This window comes from Strongylocentrotus purpuratus, unplaced genomic scaffold (genome assembly GCF_000002235.5).
Source record: "Strongylocentrotus purpuratus isolate Spur 01 unplaced genomic scaffold, Spur_5.0 spur5_scaffold_9, whole genome shotgun sequence".
NCBI lineage: Eukaryota > Metazoa > Echinodermata > Echinoidea > Camarodonta > Strongylocentrotidae > Strongylocentrotus > Strongylocentrotus purpuratus.
In genome coordinates this window covers 895,120-918,410 of record NW_022145615.1, presented here as the reverse complement: position 1 = coordinate 918,410, position 23,291 = coordinate 895,120, and the positions used below count along the sequence as shown (strand labels likewise).

Sequence of the window (23,291 nt, the reverse complement as noted above, 5' to 3'; positions counted from 1 at the left end):
CGCACCATTGTCTGACTTAAAATTACCAACTAAAGCTTATAATAAACACAACAAATATAAATCTGTTCTTTATTCAATAAATCATGTATATATAATAACATGTTCTGATGGGTTGACAGCCATGTCCCACAATGCATCATTAACTGATGAGGCGTGTGTGTGATGATACTTGGGTACAGGCATCAGAAATCACTCTAAGTACGCCTTCACCAAAAGATGGTGCATTATACATTTGAGCAGTGGTAGTGGTGTCGATAAAATCCCCTGCCTTTAAAATAAATGCTGCAGCAAAATAAAATGATATATGCACATGCATAGTTGCATTTGATGTGTTCAAATTTGTTTTCTTTTTTTATAACAAACCCTCACTTGCCGTTAAAATGCAAAAACTGGTTGCATTTTGCAGCAAAATCGATTTTCAAATAGTTTAATGCACCATGTATTAATAGATCTTATTAATGGTGACAGAGGAGGAGAAGAAAGGAGTAGAGCAAGAGAAATGTTGTGAGGGGGTGGGGGGGGGGGTTAAGTATGAGTGTCATGATCCAGATAATGAATTGTTGGCATTTACAATGTAAATATGTAAATATAGTATATCGTAATTAAGGCTTTAAAGAGTACCAGATCAAGATCCATTTCAGTGGCAGATATAGAGTAGGCTAGAGCACAACCCCGTTGTTTGGTGTTTTGGGGTGGAATTTTTTTTTTTTTTTTTTGGGGGGGGGGGGTGTTTTTATTTGTTTTGTTTTGTTTTTATTTTTTTCTTACCAGTTAGGATCACTTTTCTGTATATTTTTCTGGAGGATGAACTCTCAGTTTTCCCAACATTTCCCTCCTCCCCCATGAAATAATCAGTGACTGACCAAAGTATAGAGGTATAGAAAACAAACAAAGAATTGGTGATAGAGAAGAAGAAAATAGGAAAAAAAATACATCATACCTTACATAAAGAAATATGATGATGCATTGAAAAAAACAAATTCCAAGAAAATAAGTAAGAGATTCAGATATATCATAGGTAAAAAAAACAACCCCTAAAATAAGAGAGATAGACAGTTACAGACACAGACAAGCAGGCAAAGATAGATTAGTATGAGAGACAAAGATATCTATAGACAGATACACACAGAGAGAACATACATACAGATTGTATTCGAGTGGAAGAAGACTCCATATGACATAATGCTATCTGATAAAGATATTTGAACAAGTTATTTAGCTGGTCACTGGGTCAACAAGTTGAGTGCTAGCTAACTCAGAAAAAAGGATACACTTAAGTGTTATAAATACACCTGAAGTATGTCATCTGACAGTCACGTTTGATTCAATTCATTAAGATTTCCATTTTGGTATCATCAGAGTAAACCTCTTGATGCAAAGATACAGGTACTTGGTAAAGGTTACCATCTGGGATATTTGTTCATCAAATAAATATAAAGTAGTAAAAAAGTAGCCCTTAATAATGTATTTCTCAAATAACTCACATGTTGTACGATACATGCTCCATGGTTAATTTTCAACATTAATTTAATTTGTTTCTTCAACCCTGGACCTGGCATTAAACCTAACCTTACACTACAAGGTACAACATGTACCTACACTGACTTAACAAGTCAATCCTTTACCTAATTCTAACCCTAACTTTAAACCAAAGCAGGGCTTGGCACTAACCTAAAATCGAAGTCTGGACCCCCAATTAGTTCTATCTGGACTCCCTTCCAATAAAATTGGTGTGGATTTTTGCAACCCCTAACCCTAACAGCCTAACCTATATCTTTGATGCAATAAAGCCTGAAGCCATTGTCATGGAGCAGTTGTTACATAACAACTTACAAATACAGTCTGTTTCATTGCTATCCACATGTATCCATGATTCATATTCATGTTAAACCCTCTCCCACATGAAAAAGATTTGTTTTTAATAAAGATACATGTATATGCAACTTTAAATATAAAAACATAACCTAAATCCATTTATCAAACTTCAAATTAAGCATTCTGTTTATATCAATCCAAACTGCAATTTAATTTCAATCATCATTAATGTGGCAGGTGAATTCTGTAATTACACGACACATAACGATGCTTCTCTCCCTCGTGTGAAGTAAACCTCAGTAAATGGCAATTGAACCATACATCATGGCTAATCACCTATTTCACATAAAACCATTCCCTCATCGACCAATTACACCTGTCATACGATCACCTCCTTCAAACCAATCCTCAATTAAAGGTAAAAACCAGTTTTGGAAACGCCCCCCTCTCAAGAAATGAAATGGAAGCTCTTATTACCAATCATGTGAAAAAATACGTCCTGACTAATACGTGATCATACAAATTTTGCCGAGAAACCGCCTACTAATTGATATATTTGGTAAATTATTATATCTATTTGGACCTGATAGATAAAACTAGATGATCAACCTTTTCTGATCGATTCCACAACGTTTCTTTCACAATGCAATCGCATGACCATAACTGGTCTTTATCTTTAAAGTCACTGTATAATTGTTAGGATCTATTTAACATTGCCTGTATACTATCATCAATTTCTTGGACATGAAAAGTTGCAGCTCAAATGAAACCTCTCTAGTTTCAGCTCATTGAAACCCGCAATCCTCGAGAGGGAATCACTGTCTTAAAGTATCCTTTACATCTTTTCATCCATCCTACGAGAGAATAAAAAAAAGGGTAAAAAGCAGTCGTATCTGCGTCTCTTCCGACTCACTCACGAATGATCATATAAGAAAGAAACTTCTCTCGATGCACGCAGAATAATTTTGGTCAATACTGTCGCTACCGGGGAGTAACCCGAGACTCTGGGATTGGGATTTTGTTGCATGTTACCACGGTAACAGCATCAAGGTAGTGTTGTGAAGTCATTACTTGCAGGCCCAATTGTTTGCTTTTCGGGGTAGTAAGCTAGGATATAAAAGATGTGGGTTGGTGTTGACCTTTAGATATCTGGAGGTACAGGGTGATTTGGGGGTTGTTGGTTCGGGCAGGACTGGTTCCCAAGAAGGTCACCATGAACTGTCTGACAAGCATCTTGGGGTTATTATTATGACCTCATAAATAATATAGATATATATATATATCTTTATCATGTTTTATTTGTTTATATCTGGAAGGAGCAGGTTTGATCCTAAGAAATGGGCGGGAACAGTTTTCAAGATGACAATTGGATTCTGTTTTTTGATATCTGAGAGTGACTGGTTTGATCTTGGGGTGATGTGTAGGGGCATGAAGGATTCTCAAAAAGATTACTGTATTCCTGCATCTTCGAGTTGGATGTTTCATTGTGACATAATGAATAATAGCTATGAATATTAGTTTGGATTTAGAAAGACTCCCTATTTTTTGTTTTAATACCTGAATTCCCAAGTTTTCCTATCATTACAGACATACAGAATTACAAAATGTGTGCCCCCCCCCAAAAAAAAATAATAATAATAATAATTGTTATCTGAGACAGACAGACAGTGAAGCAATATAAACATGCACTCTGGTCTTGGAGGAGGGGGGGGGGGAGAAGAAAGCTATTTTTGGATTGTAACATGCAATGTCTCATCTGTTTCCTCTTCAAACTGGGTGGATACCTTTTCTATGTAACCATTCTAGCATACATACATACATACATGTTTAGTGTATGTACTATGTGGGTATGAAAATACACTGTAGAAGTACATGTGAACCTTTCATTTAGTTATTTTACAGAAACATCTTTACTTATAGGTCTACTATTTTCTATACTACATACATGTGTGTAAACTGAAACTTGCCTATCTTGTACATATCCACCTCAATATAGCTTGATTTCTACAGAAGCCACAATTGTAATTATAGTACACCACGGACAATTTCCTGTTCCAATTCCGATAATTCTGAAACTAATTCAACAATGTTTATCTGTGTATCCAGATCATATTTTAAGATAGTGTATATCAGTGTATATCAGGAAATTATCAATTTGTCCAAAACAGGCATTTTAAAATAATATTTGATTTCTTCACCAGGAGATAAGGAGAAAAGGCACAAGGAAGTAAATATAACATACGCTGTAGATAAATAAACATTATCCTAAATATAGGAACTCTACCGCGTACAAGTGCAAACGCTCCACACCCACCATTGATCATGGATAGACAAAACTCTGCATCACCAAAAGGGTACTGTTCAATGTTGTTATTTCTTCACCTCAAATTGAATTGGTGCATTTACAAAGAATTTTTTCCTCCTTCTTTTATACATGCAATATCTTTTATATTCATATTTGGAATTAAGGAGTGGAATGAAATCACCTATTTTATTATTAAAAAACAAGTTAGCTCATGTCATCGTTGAAATTAATCTCTGGACTCATTTCATCAACAAACTCAATAGACCGGTTTGCTATATTCAAATGTTATTAATACTGGTATATGGGTACCTGGTAGGAATTTATTCCTTGAAATGCTAGAGCACCGTATGGCAGCCGTGCTAAAGCCAGGGTAATAATCGGGAGCGCCAGGAGGGTCAAATCTGACTGACATGAGCGCTATACAAGAACCCACTATTATTATTATTATTATTCAACAAAGATTGTTCTTGACAACCTGAAAGCTAATTCAAGGATTGCCTGACATATCAACAAGTAATGTATGCAGACTGGATTCCAAGTATTGTTTTTCATTCAGTAATAATAATAATGGAATAACTCGTCACTAGGTCCCAAGGAAAGAAACATTCATAAATTTGAATATGTTAGTAAAACAGTTTGTTGGTGAGATTGAGTTTGAGTGAATGATTTCAGAAGAGAAGCATATTGTGTACACTTGGCATCTCATCACAGTGTTTCACCGTCATAAAAAATTACTTCAGAACTTACGACTATAGAATTTCATATAAGTTATTTTTATGGTAAAATGTCAATCATACAAAATTCATCAAAGGTAATACAAGTTTTGGTATGGGGTCATGAATTTGGTTCAAATGAACATATTGGAAGGCAGCATATGCGATCCTACAATATTCAGTGATCGTTGTCGCGGTCGAAATCGACTCTAAAGTTATGAAATTGTAAATAATAAACAATTTATGTTGAATAGCTCCCTCTCAAGGTCAAGATATTAAACAATGTTTCTTGACTAAAATCGACTGATTAGCTATTTCCGTTTGGAAATTATATACCACAACTACATATTCTGAGATTTTCATGGTCGCAGCTACCATTGTACGGCCGTAGGAGCTATTTGAAATTGATCAAAATTTACCAGGAGCACCAGTAAATCTTTATATTCAATTTTTCTCGAAAGCAGAAGTGTTTTAGGGGCTAAAATTTCTAGTGCTTTTAAAACATCTACAGGGGCATCCAAATATATCAAAATTGTAAAGAATCACTATCCACCCATTTTTCAAAATTTACCAAAACTTTGTATTACCTTTAAGATAATAATAATGTTTGCCACACAAAGTGAAAAACTTTGAAATTATCTCCCATTCGACCACTCTGTACAGCGTACAAAAATATATACATATAAGTTGGTTGATAAACCAACATGTGCTATATGATTGAATTATCAGACTTCCTTGGGCATTTCCTTTTATATCTCATATTTCCTTCTTGACTTCTTCATTCAAAAGCCTTTTGTATTACATTTTTTTCCTAATTTCTCAGATGTGTTTTGCATGAACGTCCAGAGTGATTTGGCTCAGAAATCCTGGAGGGAAGTATACCAGTAGCATTACGGAAAGAAATTGGAGAAAAGTTTTGATGTATGAAACCACGATATCCTTCCTATCACTATGTTACTGCCATGTTACAAATATGCCTTCTGAAGAATAGTTGGTTTGCAAGTAATATTCTCTCTATAGGTATTTACTAATAGTATTACACTGGTCAACTTATCTTTGACCTTTTCTTTTGTTAATTTAACTTGTAAAGAAGAAGACATGGCCAGCCTTGTTAAAACATTCATATCATTTCACTTTTTCTGCTATTTTGTACGACTGCCAGTGCAAATTGAATTCTTCTTTAAAGGCTCTAAGGATTACCAAAGCCAACTCTGAGTATTGTCAGAGACCACACTGAATATTATCAAGGACAATCCTGACAACTGACAATAACACTCAAAGATAAGTCTGAGCATTGTCTAAATCAACTCTTAAGGATTGTCAAAGACCTCTCTGAGGATCATAGAAGATCTCTCTGATGATCATTGAAGACCACTTTAAGGATCATCGAAGACCTCTCTGAAGATCATCACAGACGTCTCTGAGAATCGACAGAGACCTCTCTGAGGATCTTCAAAGAACGCTCAGAGGATCTTTAAAGACCGCTCAGAGGATTGCCAAAGACCGCTCTGAGGATCATCAAAGACCACTCTGAGGATCATCCAAGACCACTCTAAGGATCATCGAAGACCCTCTGAGGATTGTCAAAGACCACTCTGAGGATCATCGAAGACCACTCTGAAGATCATTACAGACGTCTCTGAGAATCAGCAGAGACCTCTCTGAGGATCGTCAAAGACCTCTCTGAGGATTGTCAAAGAGCGCTCTGAGGATTGTCAAAGACCGCTCAGAGGATCATTGAAGGCCGCTGTGAGAATCAACAGAGACCTCTCTCTCTCTCTGAGGATCATCGAAGACCGCTCAGAGGATTATCAAAAACCGCTCAGAGGATTGTCAAAAACCGCTCTGAGGATTGTCAAAGACCACTCTGAGGATCATCGAAGACCACTCAAGAGGATCGTCGAAGATCACTCTGAGGATCATCCAAGACCACTCTGAAGATCATTACAGACGTCTCTGAGAATCAGCAAAGACCTCTCTGAGGATCGTCAAAGACCTCTCTGAGGATTGTCAAAGACCGCTCAGAGGATCATCGAAGACCGCTATGAGAATCAACAGAGACCTCTCTGAGGATCATCGAAGACCGCTCAGAGGATTGTTAAAGACCGCTCTGAGGATTGCCAAAGACCACTCTGAGGGTCATCAAAGACCGCTCAGAGGATTGTCAAAGACCACTCAGAGGATCTTCAAAGACCACTAATATCCTTACCTTTGTCTTGAGATGATATCATATCAGGGATCTGGGACGCATTAGTCCTGTTCTTGAGGGCCAGCCTGCGTAGGCTGGGGTAGGCTGAACTGGAAGGAAAGGGGCTGGGGCTCTTCTTACGTTGGGGACGACGAGGTGGAATGCATTCCTTAGGGGTTGTGCTTAAACTCCTCTGACACTTATCAAGCTCTACCCCGTTCACCACGTCACTATAACTCCTCTCACCTGGCCTAGTGCTGTCCTTGTGCAAATCTGCAAGATTGGGAAACAAAAGAAATTTAGGAAACAAAATATATCAATCATATATTGGCTTCAAATTTGTAGAGAAGATAAAATGCAGATAAAAAGAGAAGATAAAAATAAAATAAAAGTAAAATGAGAAGATAAAAAGTAAGTAGTATGTAATCACTTTTTTAAATACTGATCAGTTTAATAACGTACAATGTACATGTTTGTAATGTCAAAGCTTTAAACTAATATGTGTGAAGATATAACTGACTTTCTTTGTAATTGACAGGAAATCTGGAAACATGTATAAAACTATGGAACATACATGATAATATGTGAGTCTTTCACAAGTAGACAAGATTAATGATTTCTAGATCTAATATGCCATTAAAATGTACCACATTCTTGATATTATAGATGCTAATAAAAAAAGGTATATATATACTTTTAGAGTTATTTTAATTACAATCAGAGTGACAATAGAATGCCCTTCCATGTAACCAAGCACTGCTACACGATTAAACTTAAAAACATGACAGGTATTGAATACATATTTAATGTGGTCAGTAGACCATGAAGTATGTGCTAAATTCCTTCGATGTCTGTCTGTTAAGCGCCAGGGCAGATCGATGGCTGCAATGAGCTACTTGTATTCCAGCTCTTTGTACCTACCCGGTCTGTTCAAGCTGTTGAGGTCTATTCAAGCTGTTGAGGAATGACTTCATTTTTGACAAGTTCATAGCTTGTTGAAGTCAAGTGCAATTCAATTACAATGCCAAATCAAATGACACCTCAAGCACACTACAAATGTATTGTCACAGTAGTTTGAAGAGTACTTCTTTGTATTATGTGGGAATATTTTTGTCTCCATACAGTTTTCTTTCCTTTCCTCTTTGACGTATAAGGCAGGACTTGACATTTACAGGCTCCTGGGACACATGGGCGCCCCAAATCTAAGTTTGGACCCACCAATTTTTACATAGAGCTCACACATTACAGACTGTAAAATTTTCAATGTGGACCCCCTTCCTAAAATGTTATTGTGGAACCCTGTATAAGGTTAGTGGCATAGAGGGCCCCCCTTCCCCAAATCAAATGGCCCAAAAGGGAGGAAACAAGAAAATGTGAAAAGGGGGAGAGGGGAAAAATATGATGGGACACCTTCCTGTACTAAAAGACAATTCACATAACATTTACCAAGACTAGTAGCCCTCCCCCCCCCCCCACCCTCCACACCATGATGCCAGTACCTCCTTAATGTCTAGACCTAGGCTATGCCTCTGTACAAGGGCTTTCTGATGACACTTATACAAAGAAAGTGGATAGTAAATGAAGATGACATCGTTGGTTTTCATTTGCAGTAGATCATAATTCGCTGACACCAGACTTAGGGGCAATTGGTAGAAAATTTAGAGCATTACATAAAGGCTGTTGGTAAAACAAAACAGAAGGCTTATCCTAGTGATTGACACCTGTAACTGGGTAAACACCCAAATGGTGTCAAATATTCCATGAGAGCCCATGACTCTGCGCCATTAATGGGAGAAGTCACCCAGAGCAATCATGTCAAGCATGAATGATGATCAGCAAACTAAACCCATAATTACATTTTGACTCACAACTATACAAAACAAACAAATCATGGGCACGGTGTGAAAATGTCAAATGTTGAAAGTCTCTCCATTTCTGCGCTCACACAGGCCCACTGCAATGAAACTCAAATACTTATGAGGATATCAATTTATGAATCTCAACTTAGAAAGTTGCTGGACAAAACAACTTTACGAGGTACGTGTAGCCCCATCAATCATTTGCTTGATGTCATAAATGTAATACGTTACTTTATAATTTTTGGGCACAACATTTTACTCTCTCTCTCTCTTTTTCTCTGTGTCTCCTCTTCTTTCTCTCTTTTTCTCTTTCTCTCTCTCACACGTACACACACACACACATGCACGCACACATACACTGGATGTATTTGCTCTTATGTATTATTATCCTATAGAGATAGTGCACGTACATGCTCCCAGTCATGCTCAGTCTAAAAACAAACATGACAGCCTGAAGGGGGGAAAAAACGTGATTCTAGGACGCAACTGGCAAGGTTGCCGAGCTCAGTTTTCAATCGATGAGGAGTGGAGTTTGGCTAGAATCGACTGTAAGATGAGCCCAAGAGACAACCGTCTTAATGTCTCTACTTGTGTGGACTCGAGCACAGACTTAATCAAGACTCTTTATAATTTCTTTAATCAACAAAAATTACCGGTACTTATGAACCTCCTGCTTGAAGACACTATACGATAGGGTAATCCGTTCTGTAGATTTCCAGGAAATTAGAAAATTTCTGTCATAAGTCATCTTTTACAATGAAAGAAATCCATCTCATTTCCCTAAATATTGTTAAATCTACCAATGAATTTCCTAGAAGCAATTATCAGAACCCTTGAATGAGCCTACATAAGTAGCTCGATTCAACCACTTTGCTCAACCTAGAACGTGATCAATAAACGTTTCTCTTGAACAACCAAAGCTCTACAAAACATTAGATCAACATCTAAAGTTCATTTCATTACCCAATTGCCATTTCCATATTTACCCAGTTAGGATGTTGCCATCTTGGACTTCGAATGGGGAAAGTATTGCCAATTTATTCGTCAAAACAAACCAATTAATATTCCCTCTCTCAATCTCTCTCTCTCAATCTCCTCCCATCTCCCTCACTCCCTGCCTCATCTCTAGGCCTACTCTACAATTTTTTCTAAACTCTTTCTCCCCAATGGTACATTTTTCTACTTCTCTCTTTCACTGACAAGACCTGCACACCTATTATATATTTATTATTGTATATCTACATGTATCTATCTATCTATTTATCTATCCATCTATATATCTCTACAGGTATATCTATTTATGTATCTGTCTGTCTATTTATCTACATGTACCGGTAGCTACTATGTAATATGAAAACACCTAAAACACCTGCACATATCATTACAAAAGAGAAAAAGCATTATGAAGTGAATAAAACAAAATATCCAAAGGACAATAGAGTAAAGGACAATAGAGTGAGGAGATTGGTTGTTTGCTTATAAGTGAACTATTTCAATAACATAAAAGTCCTGTAGGTAACTTTTACTACCGGTAATTGGTAATGCAGTACTACATTTATATGATATACACCTCCCGCTAACTACAGGTATTTTAACTTGTTAATACCAGGTATGAATAGAAATGAACATTGATTTTTCCCATACGAAACGGTAATCATGTCTTGTCACAACTTTCAAGGATGTTATTCTTTCCCTCACCTGTATTCCAAGGCAAATCAATATGCAATTCAGCCACTTTAACGAAACCTATCTATATTTTTTAAATGGTACATTCAACATTTCAAATGACTTATGCTTATTCATGGTTACGGGCTTGGGGCTTTAGAATACCCCTTTGGCATTATGGGAAAAGAGTGTTGAGTTTGAACGATCAAGAAGCTAATACTGGTATACCAGGACTAACATGGTATCAGCATCACTTGTCTATCAGGATATGGAGAAGAATTCTCAGTCTCACCTCACTTCAAAAAAGGGGTTGATCAAGTCCAGACTTGAATACAGTCTGGCCTGAAATTTGGTTCTCTGCATTAAATATGAATAGTATCCGCACTGCTCATTGTAGATCAAGATATCTCCTAGTCCTAAGTCTGGACTCGACCCTCTTTGGCAGACAGTATGAAAATTAACAGTGTAAAAGAGACCTAAGAGTCTCTAAAAGATGTAAAGACATACAAATGACAACAACTCAATCTGCACAAATATAGACCAAAGAGTCTAAAGGACTTTAAAGACATATTGTCCTAAAATGAATGGCATCATGTCTACACATGTAGGTGCAGCAGGTGGTGGTCATAATCATGCACATTAACAAAAAACATAGTCCCATAATATCATATTCATTCATGCATGTACACTATGTAATGGTACACATACTGTATATCAAAACGTTAGCCCACACATGGAGCCTGGTACTGTGTATTTGAAGTTCAGGAGAGACTATATGATGCACTTGTTATGATGCTGTGGGAGTCTGGAAGGAGATAAGTTGATGATCAAAAAAACAAAAGAAGAGGCACCACAAACTAAGTATATTGCCCGCTGTAATCGCTAGTGTCTATACTATTATTTGAACACTAGCACCATATAAAGATAACTCAAGAGGGGGCTAAATATTGACAGAACAGTCATCAACACAATCCCTTGTTATTCTCACATTTTCTTCTCTTCCATTTCTGTTATGTTGTTGCCATCTCCCTCCCTCTATTCCCCATCTCTCCCCCCCCCCCCCCTCCCCTCTCTCTCTCTCTCTCTCTCTCTCTCTCTCTCTCTCTCTTTCTCTCTTTTCTTCTCTTCTCTTCTATTCTCTTTTAATTCTACTTCTCTCCTTCTCTCTTTTCCTCTCTTGCTCTTCCTATCCCATCATAAATATATCTATCCTGCATGGCAAATGAAAAACTAAAAACAAGGGCTACTTTATAGTCACACTGTCATGTGAAAATGATGTTATTCATTACAGCCCAGTGACTATATCTTCTAGGGTGTCCCATTTCATATTTACAGGGACTTTTTTGAGATTTCAGGAGGCAAAACAACATCAGTCACCTTTTTTTGTATTCACTGCTACCCTGGTAACAAGAAAGTTGCATTGACTAAACAGAGCTTCTTACCGTCATTTTTAGTCCAATAAACACCCATATCTGATCGTGGGGTAATCCAATTATATATCTCCAAAGAAAGTATCACTCAATACTTCTCAAGTCAAAGACATCTGATAAATTTTTTTTAATCCCACAAAAGAATCGCCAAATTATATCGCAAATGAACTGCAAATTCATCAGTTTGGACATGCAAGCAAAGATGCATCAAGATCCTCCCTGGAATAAAGGATGAAAATGCTCCACCATTGCAGATGAAATTGTTGGTGTCATCGTCGAGATGGTGGCCTGCTCATTTGAGTCATTACAGCATCTTCTAGGACTGGTAGTAAAAGCGTAATGTTTGCCTAATGCAGTTAAACTTGGCTGCTAAACTACGCATCATCACATGACATATACTAACACGCTGGAGGGCACAACAAAAATGTAAATCATGGACCCACTTTTACTTTCCTCCATCTCACTCTTCTCAGTCTCTCCCGGCCGGCTCCTCCTCCTCCTTCACAGAAGACATGAGCTTGTGACCTCAGGGCACTACTATTGTAGTGTATGTGTATACGTTACCATGGTGACTGCTCCAAAGTCAGGTTCATGACCTGGTCTAACCTAGATCCAGGAAATGATGTTGATGATTGAAATAGGGGAAATTTTCCCTGCATTTTGTTTTCTTTTATAAACTTTTGAAGACTAAAAGGTGTAAATGTTGGTGAAGCTTGATATCTCGCTGTTTGGCATTGTCATTGTTCATTCAATTAACTAGCAATATGTATCACAGTACTGTGATACAAGGGCATCATACTCTTCATTGACAATTTCACTTACCGGTATATTACAGTACTTCCTGATTTCAGATGAGAATCAAAATTCTGCTAAAATCACTAATTTGCAAACCTTAACAAATTTTAAAAGTAAACATATATCTGATGTCACGTACATGCAAGGAATTTGGTTCTATGATTGACAAGAAAGCTAGGCTTGTACAGACAACCTTGGTAAGTGGCAGAAGAGTATATTTGTCAACTCCATACTCCAGCAAACAATGTCTATTTGAATATCAGTTTATGCTTTTGTAAAGATTGTAAGTTCCTCTCTTTGAATCAATATGAACTGAAGGATACAGGAAGATAGGACGGCTTTATGAAAATGATATGTTGATAATGGGAAACAATGTATAAATCCACATCATAATATCATGGACAAACTAATTTCTATGCACATAATGATCTACCAGTTGTATAATGAAAATGTAGGCTTACAACACATAAAGTAATCAATTTTGGTTTATTTGTAGTAAATAGTTAACATTTTTAGAATATACATGTAATAAGTATCTTGAAATCCTCAGTATAACTGCAGTCTCTCATACATGTTTGTAACTTGAATTATTTCCATTTTCCCAAGCTCTTGGTAACCAATTTCATTTGTGCATATATACACATCATTGTTTTTAAAGAGAAGGTTGAGTTCTGGGAAGAGGTGAAAAATAATTTGTGAGCATTACTCATTCTTATTATGCAAGTGTGGAAGAACATCAGTTAAGACATGTTCCCTGAAAAGCATGGCTCTTCAAATGCCTTCATATTCTAAATATGCATGTAACATCGTAAAAATCGGGGGGCCGGCTTTTTACGCCACGTGTTCTTGCAGTCCCATACACATCTTTCTGTGCAAGTGTTTGTAAGTTTACCAAGACTTGGCCAAATTTCTTATCATTTTGTTGATTCCAGAACCTTGCAATACACACACATTCTTATATGCTAGATGATCAACCTTTTCTGGTCAGTTCCACATCGTTTCTTTCACAATGCAATCGCATGACCAGAACTCAACTTCATCTTTAACTCTATCTCTCTCTATATTATACTTTTTACTGTATAAGAAAACTGTACATGTAATAATACCGTTAGATGTTATATGCAGCCCCATTTCCTCTTTTTTTCCTTTCATGTATACCCAATATGTTAATGTAAAAATACATTAACATGTGTGATATGTATGAAATGAAAACATAAAAGAGTCTAGTAAAAGGACACACTAGTACAGACCGTACACACACCTGTCTCCAGTATTCCACAATTCATACCAACAAAAATAATTGATCTCTGAAGGAGAGACAGCCTCAAAACATTGATCCATGGACAATGGTCGGGAAAAATAAAAAGGGAAATTATATCAGATGGCTGGCATTATGATGCAGAAGCATATTACCTGCAAATTGATTGAGATTGTAATCATGACTGGGTACAGTGCAGGTTAAGTCACGTTGTTCATTTGTAAGTCTTAATTTTGCTCCATGTACTTTTATGAGGATTGTAAAGTTTTATTGACTCATCACAGCCCTTATGAGTTCTGTAGATACTAGATGCAGGCATAATACAGAACGGCCAATTCTGTTTGTATCCATTTGTATCAGTCCATATCCAATGATAACTAAGAATTTACCAGATTACGTTCATGGACCAGATTTTTATTCTTAATAATGCAGAAGTGCTAATTTTGTATACATAGCTTCTGTTGAGAGTCAGAAGGGCTTTTACATGTGTTATATATACGCCTTTCTGGCTCTGAGCCCACAATATATAAATCTCTGAATAATAAGAGTAATAACTTTACGAGTACAAGAGTTGACAGGAGTTGGTAAGATTCGACTCCCTTCTGGCTCTGAGCGCAAAGGACTTGAGGAAAGGATTTCAGAGTTATAGAAATGAGATACAAGTACTTTGGACCAGGAATAGTACCTTTAAACGAAACAATAATTCTCTTTAATCCCTTTAAATGCACATCATACTTTTTGTCCATTTCAAAACAACAAAGTTATTTTGTTGCAAGACTGCCTTGAACTGCATTGTATTTACTGGTACTGCACATGTGTACCAGCAATCCTGTAAGTAAGTGAAAGCACCAGCCCCTGCTGTAAGATAGAATTGAATACACCCGGGCTGAAGAGTCAGTTGGGACCTGATTAACTCAAAGGACAGTATCATAGATTTGCCAAAGGAATCCTAAACATAACATCATAACCTTAACCCTTTGTAAGAGAAAGCACCAGCTCTTGCGGCAAGATAGAATTTAATAAACCCTGGTAGAATTTCATAGAAGAATCAGTATCAGTTGTGACCTAAACTCAAAGGGCAGTATTGCAGATTCATCAAAGGAATCCAAAACAAACTTCATTACTCTTTACCTTTGTAAGTGAAAGCACCGGCCCCTGCTGCAAGATAGAAATTACTACACCCTGGCTGAGGAGTTAGTTGAGATCTGAACTCAGAGGACAGTATTGTAGATTCGTCAGAGGAATCCAAAACAAACTTCATTACTCTTTACCTTTGTAAGTGAAAGCACCAGCCCCTGCTGCAAGATAGAAATTACTACACCCTGGCTGAAGAGTTAGTTGAGATCTGAACTCAGAGGACAGTATTGTAGATTCGTCAGAGGAATCCAAAACAAACTTCATTACTCTTTACCTTTGTAAGTGAAAGCACCAGCCCCTGCTGCAAGATAGAAATTATTACACCCTGGCTGAAGAGTGAGTTGAGATCTGAACTCAAAGGACAGTATCACAGATTCATCAAAGGGACTGGCACCATCGCGCCATCCGTCGCGCTTCTGGTCTTTATCGTCATCGGTCTGGTGGTCAAAAATACTTCTTCTGACTCTACGCCTCAGCTTGCGATAGGACAAGAGGACAGTCTCGTCCACCGTTTCATAATCCTTCAAAGAATCAAGGTTCTCCTTTTCCTTGCGGAACCAGGTCATGAACTGGGACACACAGTCGCTCATGTTGGGAGGTGGCAGCTCGCATCACAAACCATGGTTGATGCACAGATTTAGAGACACCTACAATATCTCATTTTCAGCTAGAGAGATGTGAATGATCCCAGACATCATTGACGGAATGAAAAGATAATCTTCAAGATTTCCTTCTACAGTTTAGATGGAAACTGACTAGGTAAAACTGACAGAGAAATTGGTATCCATTACAACGTTTTATCACACAAGCAGGCACAATACCTATCACAATATGATTCACTACATCATTTCAACCACTATACTACAGGCTCAAGGCATGATCTACAATCATGTGAAATTTGTGTGAATTCTGGTAAACTCCCAATTATGAAATCAATATTTTGACACCTACACGTAGAGACAGACTGCTTTGCCCGATAAACAAGGGAATATGTGTGTCAGCAATTATTACAAGTGTACCAAAAAATACATCTGAGTTTATCTGACCTTCATTATTCTATCATCAAGCTCTACTTTCAATGTGATCGTTTAGTAATCATGAGTAAGAACACTAATCAATGTATAATGATAAATGCTTTTCGCTAACAATTTATCGATTTTGTTAGTTTTCATGGGCCATCCTTCTACTTTTTCCAGCTTCATTGTCTGTGCATCACTTGCATTGCTAAAATGGAAATGATTTCAGAAATACTAATCATCACAGATTAAAATCTAGTACACTGGCAGGACCAAGATTCTCTGGTGGGGGAAGGATGGTGACAGAAGTTTTAACATTTTCAGACAAGCAACCCCCCCCCCCCCCCCCCCAAAAAAAAAAAAAAAAAAAAAAAAAAAATCTTCAGAATTGTTTTCATGTTAAGACTCTCTGAGAAATGTATGGGGAAACGGTCATCCAAATTTCCAGTGCTTTACTTTGGTCTAAAAATGCTTCATGAGGGGGAGGGGAGGGGGGCACAGTCAAGGGAACAATCAGGGGGCACTTTTCCTTTGGTACTTAATGCTGCTCTTACTGTCACATTTTGAAAAGTCCTATCAGAATCGATTTACTGTACACTCAGTCACTCACAGTCACAATCTACTGACAAAATGTAGATCACTTTTCTGATTTCCCAATTAGTGCTATTGAAGAAGATCACAAAAATGTCAAAAGTGGTTATGGTACTACACTTCAAGAATTTCTTGCTCCAGGCAGTTTCATGTAGGCATAAGTGCTTTTAAGTACATGTAGACCTACCAGATACAATAGAATTAAGTACAATGTACTTTAAGAGTACTTTATTTGACAGTCTCCTCCTATGAAAAGATTGTGTATTATATATCTGATCTCAGTGTGGAATATATATGCAAGCAAAATCATTATCACATACATCATACATGGGTGTGTCTTATAATTTTTGGTGTATTTCATACATGTATGTTCACTTTGTATCATTCCACTCATGTGTGTATCGATTTATGCAAAATCACATTTCGGTGCTGTTGCTATGCTACCTTGACAAGTACACAAAAGAATATCACATACTCTCCCTCTCTCTCTTTCTCTGTCTCTGTCTCTCTCTCTGTCTCTCTCTCTGTCTCTCTCTCTCTTTCAAGGCCATTCATTAATGACATGGTGTATCAGAAACTACATGTACACTGTCAGTTATGACAATATCTCTCTCTCTCTCTCTCTCTCTCACTCTCTTTCTCACTCTATCTTTTCACTCTCTCTCTCTCTCTTTCTTTCTTTCTTTCTCTCTCTCTCTCTTCTACTCCTATACAGCGTATATCAGTCTGCCTTCAAGGCCATTCATTAATGACATGGTGTATCTCAAACTACATGTACACTGTCAGTTACGACAATCTCTCTCTCTCTCTCTCTCTCTCTCTCTCTCTCTCTCTCTTTTCTACTCCTATATATATATATATATATATATATCAGTCTGTCTCCAGGGCCATTCATTAATGACATGGTGTATCACAAACTGCACGTACACTGTCAGTTATAAATGACAATATGCCTTTGCATCACCATAAGCTACCAGCAAAACATACAAATTACATCATACAGAAAGTTATGGCGTGCTGACCAATACAACATACGACAAGCAGAGCTGGTTCAACCAGATTTTCTGAAGAAAAAAATCCTCAGTTCTCAATAGAAGAAACATGTGTAGTCTTGGAATACATAGTACATGTATAGATGTACATGTAGGAAACTGAAAGATAGTAGGTACTTGATTTACTATTGGTTCAGAAATATGATATTTGAAAAGATGGGCAATACGATATGATCATAAAAACCTATAGCACTATGGTTCAGATGGGATCTACTGTACTACATAATTATTATACTAGCACATACAGGGTGTACAGTGTACATACATTTACATGTCCTTGTCAAGTGAACAAGCACTTTTCTCCATCAAATTTAGTTTCCCAATAAAGTGGAGGTCCAAAATGCATATGACAAAACACATGCCACAGTATTCCATTCATATTAATATGAATACTGCAGCTGTTATCAAATCTACCTTTTAATACATAAGGTTATATTACATACACTGTACGTGTGTTGATAATTTGATATACTTGATTATGATGTACATGTATATGGGGTTTTTTAAACAGTACATTTCCTTTTCTAATGTAGGTACATGTATTCCCTCTCTGTCAGGTGCATACAAGGAATATTATATGTACATGTACATGAAAATATTATCTATTTACACATAAAGTAATATCTCCCCATTTTATTATGGTTGTAGCTGCTTAATTGTAGCATTTTTCATCATAAATAATGGTCTGTTTTCACTCAAAGTTTTAGATTATCTTTAATTGTACATCTAGCCTTAAATCACTACTTTAGCACCATTTTCTCTCATCTGAACAATGTTACCAAGTCCCTTTAAGTACCTGTAGATTCTCAAGTTTCAAGGAAGTAGTTCTAGGTTTGTATCTAACCACTTAAACTGAAACCTGTTTCTCTTTGACCACCCTCTCCACTTAAAGGGCAATCCAATCCTTGTAATAAGATGCTTTACAGTATGAAAGCAGATAAATACATGTAACAGAAACAGAATGGCAAGAGTTTGAAATGAACCGGACCAATAGTAAGGAAGTTACAATGTATGAATGTTTGTAATATGACATCTCTATTAAGTCTATAATATGCAAATCTCAAAATGGTAGTTCGGTCATTGGATTGTGATGTACCGGTACCTGTAGGACGTGGATAACTCTCTCTCATTTGCCATGTACAAAAATGTCATTCATTTCTGTTTTTCTCCTACATAAGTGTCTTCTCCTTTGGGGCACTTCTCAAAATATATTATAGATAGCATATTATTATAGGTCCTCTAAATAAAATAGACCCTCCTGAGCAATGCTTTTTTGAAGAAAAAAATATATTTTAGTCATTTTATACGTTGGAACAGATGGGAAAGTAGTCCAGCACTACATGTACATCACATTGACATTACCACTTCAGGCAATTTGAAGTGCCCACACATACAGTGATTACAACTTTCTTATATTTAGTCAGATTGAATTAAAACTTTCATCAGTTTGCTTCTCTGATTCTTCTGCTTTGTTTTAGAGTGGTTGTCTATTTGGGTAGGATTTCCCTTTAACTCAGTCTACAGGTCTCTACGATACAACTTTAAAGTACAGACGAGATCAATTTTCAAAACATTTTTTGTTAGGGGTCGAGGCTCACACAATAGCAAACGGAATGTGGTCTAAGTGATCACACTGCTAAGAATGCAGCCAATTACACGCCATATTATTGGATTACTCAAGGGCTGAATTATTGAAATGGCACAAGTAACTACATGTACATGTTTTAGGTCGATCCTAATACACCTCATCTACATTCAACCTGTTTACACTCTCCATTGTGGATAGAGGGCAGCCTTGCGTGACAACTAGAAATGGAACACAGATTGCATTGTGGGAGGATAAATACTGTAGTTCTATAAGTGCACTTTCTGTACCCTTTGCCTTGGTCTAGGTTCCATGTTTTGAAAGAGAATGAAGTGTACAAGAACATTCAATGAAATGCCAGAAATATCTCATCATCAAAAGTGTATCATCTGTTGATGTCACTGTTCATGTTGCAGAGTAACACACAGTGGTTTATTTTGTATTTAAAGAGAAGGTTGAGTTCTGGGAAGAGGTGAAAAATAATTTGTGAGCGGTACTCATTCTTATTATGCAAGTGTGGAAGGATATCAGATAAGACATGTTCCCTGAAAAGCATGGCTCTTCAAATGCCTTCATATTCTAAATATGCATGTAACATCGTAAAAATCGGAGGGGGGCCGGCTTTTTACTCCACGTGTTTGTGTAGTCCCATATACATCTTTCTGTGTACAGTGTTTGTAACTTTACCAAGACTTGGCCAAATTTCTTATCATTTTGATGATTCCAGAACCTTGCAATACACACAAATTCTTATATGCTAGATGATCAACCGTTTCTTTCACAATGCAATGGCATGACCAGAACTCAACTTCATCTTTAATTCCAATAAATGAGAATTTGCTCTACATGTAATTGTTAAAGGGGAAGTTCACCCCGATAACATTTCTGAATATTTGCATTTCAGTTTGAACAAATATCATAGTCAAAATACCTCTTGAAAAGGGATTGCTCTTAATATTCAATCATATTCAAAATATAGCCAGAAATGGAAGACACGTTTGGACCAAACATTTGTATGTAGTCCCATATACCCATTTCCATGTGCACTGCATGTGATCTTCAGCAAGATTGCATTATGATCATTCTAAAACCTCACAGTTACATGTATACATCAAGTCTTATATACATTATCCACCTTTCCAAATCAACTTTATCTTTTACAACTACATGTATAAATGAGAAGGAAATATAATCATGTCTTTGAAATGAACAGTATACTTCCTTATAAAGGAACATATATTTCCATGTAGCAAATCAGCCATCTCAGTTTAATTCTGGTATGATGATACCCTTTGAAAGTATTGCAGAAAGATCATCTTAATAATAACAATAATAATCTTGGGTTCTTGTATAGCGCATATCACATGATGTTTCATTTTCACTTTGTTGTGGTACATACACAGCCAAGATCATTTTATTCTATTTTCTATTTTAAACAAATTGGGATGTATGAATTGTATTTTCAAGCAGTAAAATAGCACTAAAAAAATGTATGACAGTGTGTATTAAAAGGGTCTTTTAAAAGTACCGGTAGACTGATTAAATATTTTGATGCAACTAGGTTTACAAATGTGTCAACAAAATTACATAACTTCACATGACAAGTTTCAATCCCAGGTTTGTTTGTTGTTGTTTTTCAGGCTCATCTTGTTATAAATATTATTCAAAAATCAAATCATAATCATAATTCATTAACCATAGTGACTTACACATATTCCAAATCGGAAGGATAATTTTTTTCTCTCTTCAAAAACTGAAACTGCTCATGAATGCCACACAAACTGAACAAGGTTTAACTACATACCATCCTGCTATCTCTTTATAATATCTGCAATCTAAATGTACAAGTACTGAAATAATTCTGAGAATAATCTGCTATATAATTGGATAGTCATTACAATTATCATTAATTTATACTCCCTATCCTTTCATGTACCGGTACTCTAATCATAATAAGCTATATCATAAATCTGTATGATGCAGTATTGGGTGTGTCATTTATATACATGTACCAGCACAAGAACACAATAAATCATTGTCTCAAATGAATACAAGCATTACACATTAGTGCTCAATATTTTCATAAATCAAGTTACTCTCAGTCAATGGCATTCTATGTAATGAACCATGAACAAAATATTCTACAACCATTACGGCAAGAACATCTTGAAGCCAAAACATTCATCTAGATGATTTTAATTTTTAAAAAATCTTCAGAATTAGACAACAAGTTGTCCTGTTAAAGGTAATACAAAGTTTTGGTATGGGGTCATGAATTTGGTTCAAATTAACATATTGGAAGCATATGTGATCCTACAATATTCAGTGATCGTTGTCGCGGTTGAAATTGAGTCTAAAGTGATGAAAATTTAAATAATAAGCTCTTTATGTTGTATAGCTCCATCTCAAAGTCAATGATATTGATATAGCTATACAAAATGTTCCTTGACTATGACTTTATGGGTTAATAATAAATGGAGTTTAATAATAGTTACCGAAGACCATGAAATGGATGATGATTAATGGATTGGGAAGAAATGGATGATTAGCAAATCAAGGATTCCAAAAAGTTGGAGGCAATCTCCACAGCCCTAAAACTTCATGTACATGTGTGTACATGTATGCTTGAAATAAATTGATAGTGGCAAAAGGCTATTTACCCCTTACACTAAAACTACCAAATAAATGTTGTATGCCAATATAAGTTTTAAAAGAACATTCGTAAAACCCACCTCTGCCCCTCCCTGATTCACTTCTATATTTTTTCTTCACATGGAAGGGAACTCAAATAACAATACATTCATTACCACTTACCTTGGAAGTTCATTTTGACTACCATTCCTCACAAATAATTGTGCTAAGAATTATTGATTTCCTTCAGAATCCATACTTGACGAGCACACAATAGAACAGGAAGGGGTGGGAGGGGCCAAAAGATCATCCATCCAAGCATTGCAATATATACCACTTCAAGACCAACGAACACGAGCCATTCCCCTTAATGGATGGTTCAAGATCAATATAAGCTCCAGTAAAAACTCCACAAGAAATGGAAGTCACTCTCCTTTCCTTACAAATCCACAAGTAGATGAAGTAGACGCTATTGTAAGTTAACTGGACTGGCTTAAGGCTAATGGATGCAATCATTCAAAACTACTTCTCCTCTTTAAGAGCGATTGAATTAAAATTAAAGCAGAAACAATGCATACACATGACAGTTCCTATAGAGTCGTATAGCTAATGAATCTAATGGTAGTTCCTTTCTTATTCCTTCTTTCAATTGACACAGAGATGTGTTTACAGTAGGTCTATGACACTGCAGAGTGGGTATGGGAGAGTATTCATTTACAAGCCTATTAAATATGATGGTACATTGGGGTTTCCATTCATTTCAAACAGCTGTGTCTGATATAATAGTTCCTTCTCTGGCTTTCTCTTTCTCTAAAGTTCTCTTTCTCTTCCTCATCCTCTCTCTTCTTCTTCATCTATCCCTCTATCTTCTTCTTCTTCATCTCTCCTTATTTCTCACATCAATACCAGAACCACAAAATAGTCTACAAGAATTCATAATACAAGATTTTTTTGGAATGATTAAGCAAAAATGTATATTTATTTCAGAGCCTCTTTCCAAAACAGTTTTCTCCTATTCTCTCTCTCTCTCTCTCTCTCTCTCTCTCTCTCTCTCTCTCTCTCTCTCTCTCTCTCTCTTTCTTTCTTTCTCTGTATTTCTCACTGACTCTCTCTACACCAATAATCAAAGGGGACCAGTTTTTGAAACCCAGTAGCAAGATTTTCTGTGATTATCACAGTATTGGCTATATTGAATAATATATTTCTGCTACAAACTGCGAGTAAAATCAAAATTAGTAATCTTATACTTGA

The 23,291-nt window shown here is 36.5% G+C and overlaps 1 protein-coding gene across 11 annotated transcripts in view; it reads right to left on the bottom strand.

The window, feature by feature from the left end:
- LOC574669 (rho guanine nucleotide exchange factor 28) overlaps positions 1-22,551 on the bottom strand; it is a 195,924-nt gene extending 173,373 nt beyond the window's left edge. For 7 of the 11 annotated variants that reach the window (XM_030977373.1, XM_030977378.1, XM_030977374.1 and 4 more), the window contains exons 1-2: positions 22,224-22,550; positions 7,043-7,294 (exon numbers count right to left, since the gene is read on the bottom strand). In XM_030977373.1, the coding sequence (XP_030833233.1) occupies positions 7,043-7,294; positions 22,224-22,248 (277 nt within the window). In that variant the 5' untranslated portion in view covers positions 22,249-22,550. Of the gene's footprint in view, positions 1-7,042; positions 7,295-22,223 lie in introns of all 11 variants that reach the window. The other 4 variants (XM_030977381.1, XM_030977376.1, XM_030977382.1 and 1 more) reach the window with 3 other exon arrangements.
- Between the last annotated feature and the right edge of the window lie 740 nt (positions 22,552-23,291).